Genomic DNA, 5,000 nt, shown 5'->3' with positions numbered 1-5,000 from the left:
CTTGTCTGCTCTAGCGTGGCTGCTTTAGTGTCTCTGCTTTAGCGTGGCTGCTTTAGCGTCGTTGCTTTAGCGTGGCTGCTTTAGCGTGGCTGCTTTAGCGTGGCTGCTTTAGCGTCTCTGCTTTAGCGTGGCTGCTTTAGTGTGGTTGCTTTAGCGTGGCTGCTTTAGCGTGGCTGCTTTAGCGTGCTGCTTTAGCGTCTCTGCTTTAGCGTGGCTGCTTTAGCGTGGCTGCTTTAGCGTGACTGCTTTAGCGTGGCTGCTTAAGCGTGGCTGCTTAAGCGTGGCTGCTTTAGCGTTGTTGTTTTAGCGTGGCTGCTTTAGCGTAGCTGCTTTCGCGTGGCTGCTTTAGCGTCGCTGCTTTAGCATCGGTGCTTTAGCGTGGCTGCTTTAGCGTGGCTGCTTTAGCGTGGTTGCTTTAGCGTCGCTGCTTTAGCATCGGTGCTTTAGCGTCGCTGCTTTAGCGTGGCTGCTTTCGCGTCGTTGCTTTAGCGTAGCTGCTTTAGCGTCGCCTTCCACTCTTCTTCTTCAGTGAATAAAAAGTGGTGTCCTCAGTCCCCACTGGAAGACACAAACACACACTAACACACACACACACACACACACACACACACACACACACACACACACACACACACACACACGTCACCGTTTCTCTTCTTCCCTTTATTGTGTCTCACTTTCTTCCTCTCTCTCTCTCTCTCTCTATCTCTCTCTCTCTCTCTCTCTCTCTCTCTCTCTCTCTCTCTCTCTCTCTCTCTCTCTCTCTCTCTGTCTCTCTCTCTCTCTCTCTCTCCAGAGCGTGCCTGGCCTCTCGTGACCCATACTGCATCTGGCTGCGGACCGGGAGCTGTGCCAACATGGCGCCAGGTTTCAAGTACGTGTCACTTCCTCTTTCTCTCCCGTGTCAGTTGCGTCAGTGGGACAGATCACAAAGCTCCGGCTCGTTTATCTGAGGGATGAACGACGACACTGATGGGGACAAATGTGCAAACGGGCGTCAGCAGGAACGTCCTGCGTGCACTGAAGGAGTCCTCTCACGTCTCCTCCGCTCACTTTCACTTCCCCCTCTCTCCCTGACAGCGTCACCTCCAGTGACGGGCGCTCTGCTCTGTGCACGCTGACATGTCACGGTGACACGGCCGCCGCACGTCTGTCACTTTCAAATGAAGGTTGGAGGATTATTCAGGTTTCTCCCGCTGAGCAGAGCATTCAATCACCCCCCCCCCACACACACACACACACGCACACACGCACGCACGCACGCACGCACGCACGCACGCACACACACACACACACACACACACACACACACACACACACACACACACACACACACACACACACACACACACACACACACACACACACACACACACACACACACATCAGCAGATTTAAATGAATCCAGTCTCCCTGCTGCACACTTCTCATCCTCACCGTGTGCAGGTCGCTGCAGCACGCCAACAGCGTGGCCTTTAGACCACGTGAGCTGGTGTTAAAGGGCCCCACGCTCCCCACGCTCCCCACGCTCCCTCTGCGGCGCGCTGATGTAACGCGTGGTCATCCGATGTTTCCGTCACCTTCCAATCAGCTCGCACCAGAATCGACCCCGTTCACCGTTTTTCACACGCGGAGCTCGTTTGTTCGGCTTCAGCAGCTAAAATAATAAAACCATACGACTGTTGCGTGTGTCCCTTTTGTTTTGTTTGCGTTACCGTAGGAAACAGCGGCCCAGAGTTGTAAACAAACTCTGCGCAGAGTCTCGTGTCAGACGCACTGAACGGCCTAAACGCAGCTGCTTTGATTCAGTCTCTTTGGCGTTCCCTGATCTGTCGGATGACTTCGGTCGTCACCGTCCGTCGCCGTCTTCTTCACCGTCGCAGGTTTGTTTGTTTTCTTCAAACGTCGCCCACAGCGCCCACGCGCTCCCCGTAGACGTCCCAAACGCCTGCGTTTGCATCGTCTTGACGCCGTTGGATCAGAAACAACAACAGAAGACAAACGGATCCATCCTGAAGGGTCTGGGTTTCTTCTTCTACTCGTTGGATTGAGTCGTGGTGACGTGACGGCGTTGACGGATGAGACGAGGGCGCCTTGTTTTCCGCTCCGCTGCCTTTGCTCTTGAGCCAGGGCGTCTCGGTTCAGCTGGAAAAGGAAGCGAGGCGCTGTCGACACGCTCTGACCTCGTGACATCACTCACACGCAGGAAACGTTCCTCTCTCCGCGGCGCTCCAAAGAAGCACAACGTGCAGTCTTAACAGAGGCGGCGGCGGCGTCGTGCAGCCGGAGCGGAGGAGCTGCGGGGAGATGGGAATGGACGAGGAGACGAGGACGGGAGCAGAGAGGGAGGAGACGAGGACGGAGGGAGGAGACGAGGTGATGCAAGAGCGGGAAAGAGAAGAAGAGAGGGAGGATTATAGAAACAGAGATTTCTGTGTCAGAGTTAAAGGAGACAAAGTCAAACAGGAGACGGACGGATGAACGCAGACAGCTGCCGGCTCGCTGCTCGCTGCTCGCTGCTCCCCGTCCTCACGTCTCCGTCCTCACGTCTCCGTCCTCACGTCTCCATCCTCACGTCCCCGTCCTCAAGTCTCCGTCCTCACGTCCTCACATCTCCGTCCTCACATCTCCGTCCTCACGTCTCCATCCTCACGTCCCCGTCCTCACGTCTCCGTCCTCACGTCCCCGTCCTCACGTCTCCGTCCTCACGTCCTCGTCCTCACGTCTCCATCCTCACGTCCTCACGTCCTCGTCCTCACGTCTCAGTCGTCACGTCCCCGTCCTCACGTCTCCGTCCTCACGTCTCCGTCCTCACATCTCCATCCTCACGTCTCCGTCCTCACGTCTCTTTCCTCACGTCCTCACGTCTCTGGTGAAGGTTCACAATTGAAGTAAAGTTTTGGTCTCTGGAAACAAACCTCACACACACACACACACACACACACACACACACACACACACACACACACACACACACACACACACACACACACACACACACACACACACACAGTTGCCTTCTAAAGCAGATGAACACCAGCTGTACTCGGTTGTCGTGGCAGCAACTCAGCCGTTTCCCCTGGAGATGTGTCTGTGCCGTTTAGACTTGATTCAGAGATGACAGCTACACACACACACATACACACACACACACACACACACAACACACACACACACACACACACACACACACACACACACACAGCACACACACACACACACACACACACACACACACACACACACACACAAGCATATGTTCGCTAATGGTGATGGGGACCTGTCACACTCCTCCGCAGATACTGAATGTATTCAGTTCGTACGTTTCCTCGTGCGTTGCACGGCGCACTCGTCCGGTGTTTCCTCCTCACCGACGATGCACAGGAGAGTCTGAACCAATCAGCACGCTGCGGTGTCTCTGCTCCGCCGTTTATTAACGGAGCATGGGGGAAGGAAACAAACGCACCAACTGGAGCAGATCAGTGGGTTTCATAAATCCAGAGACGCCGTTCTGGTCTGCGTTTCATACGTGACCTCATCTTTGATCAAACCCGCACCACGATTTACGTTTTGTAAAGCACGTGTACGAGCACGAGCGTGCGCACGTGTACGAGCACGAGCCGTGCGCACGTGTACGAGCACGAGGCCTACGGCGGTTCTGAGGTCATTTCCTGTGCGCCTGTTGGGACGTAGAAAAAAGAAGGAGGGACCATGCGCGGACATTTCAAACAATGGCGGTGAAAGGTTCACGTTGGTGTGATGCGGAGGTGGAGTGTTTACTGCAGATTGGTCGATGAAAAGATTCAAAAACAGTCGACAAGACGCACAAAAACTCAGAGGTCTACGGAAAGATCTGGAAACAAAGCCACGCATCGCCATGACGTCATCAATGCGTGTGACGTGTTACGGCGTGATGACGTATAGGCAGCAAGAAGCATTCTCCGAGGCCCAGGTAGTGTGAGTACAAACGGGCCCTGGAGGGGGGACAAGGACCCTAAAGCACGGGGCACGGGACGCACGCACAGTGGGAGGGCGCTCTAACCTGTGACGGAGGCAAAGTGGGAGGGCGCTCTAACCTGTGACGGAGGCAAAGTGGGAGGGCGCCCTGAAAGTCCAGGGTGTTAAACCAGCGGGCTGAGACCGCAGCGACACGTCGCCTTTAAGGGAAAGTGTCTGCAGCCGTTTATCTCCCTGATTTCGTTTCACACCTTCGCTGTGAAGCCGTAATGTCGAGAACATGCAAATAAAATCCTGCAGCAGCGACGTCTGAGAACTTTGCTGCGTCTATTTCCATCCTCCCCTCCAGAGTCGCCTCCCGCTAGATGAACGAGGCGTTCAGCCGCCCAGGAGGTGTCTGCATTTAGAGCGACTCGCCATCGCAACCACCTCCTCCTGCTCCCCGTCTCTCTCTCTCTCTCTCTCTCTCTCTCTCTCTCTCTCTCTCTCTCTCTCTCTCTCTCTCTCTCTCTCCCTCTCTCTCTCTCTCTCTCTCTCTCTCTCTCTCTCCTCACTTACAGCGCGGCCCACGCTGGTGCAAATGCAGCTCCAGAGACGGGGGAATAAACTGTGATGGAGAGAGAGAGAGAGAGTGATGAGGAAGATAAATATTGAGCGAGTGAGGGGGCGGAGGAGTGAGGTGGAGAGGTAAATATAGAGCGAGGGAAGAGAGAGGAGAGCATAATGATTTCATTATAAAGCCAAACTCAAGAGTTCATCAAATATGATCCAAACGCTCCTCAGCTCCTCAGCGTGCTCGGCGAGAGAGAGAGAGAGAGAGAGAGAGAGAGAGAGAGAGAGAGAGAGAGAGAGAGAGGAGAGAGAGAGAGAGAGAGAGAGAGAGAGAGAGAGAGAGAGAGAGAGAGAGAGAGAGAGAGAGAGAGAGAGAGAGAGAGAGAGAGAGAGAGAGAGAGAGAGAGAGAGAGAGAGAGAGGGTAAAAGAAAAAGAATAACTGAAACTAATCACCTGGAGTCGGCGGCAAGAGAAACGTGACTTTGAATTA

General features: G+C 54.4%; 1 protein-coding gene across 1 annotated transcript in view; it reads left to right on the top strand.

The window, feature by feature from the left end:
• LOC310966286 (semaphorin-6D-like) overlaps nucleotides 1-2,051 on the top strand; it is a gene marked incomplete at both ends in the record, with an annotated part of 19,362 nt that extends 17,311 nt beyond the window's left edge. The window contains 3 exon segments of the mRNA XM_083940866.1: nucleotides 797-916; nucleotides 1,447-1,638; nucleotides 1,721-2,051. Of these exon segments, the coding sequence (XP_083796992.1) occupies nucleotides 797-916; nucleotides 1,447-1,638; nucleotides 1,721-2,051 (643 nt within the window).
• Nucleotides 2,052-5,000: the final 2,949 nt, after the last annotated feature.

The sequence above is a fragment of the Echiichthys vipera genome (genome assembly GCF_963691815.1).
Source record: "Echiichthys vipera genome assembly, contig: SCAFFOLD_80, whole genome shotgun sequence".
In the NCBI taxonomy this organism is placed as follows: Eukaryota; Metazoa; Chordata; class Actinopteri; order Perciformes; family Trachinidae; genus Echiichthys; species Echiichthys vipera.
Note: the sequence above shows the minus strand (reverse complement) of the source record. Positions and strands in the feature narration are given on the sequence as shown.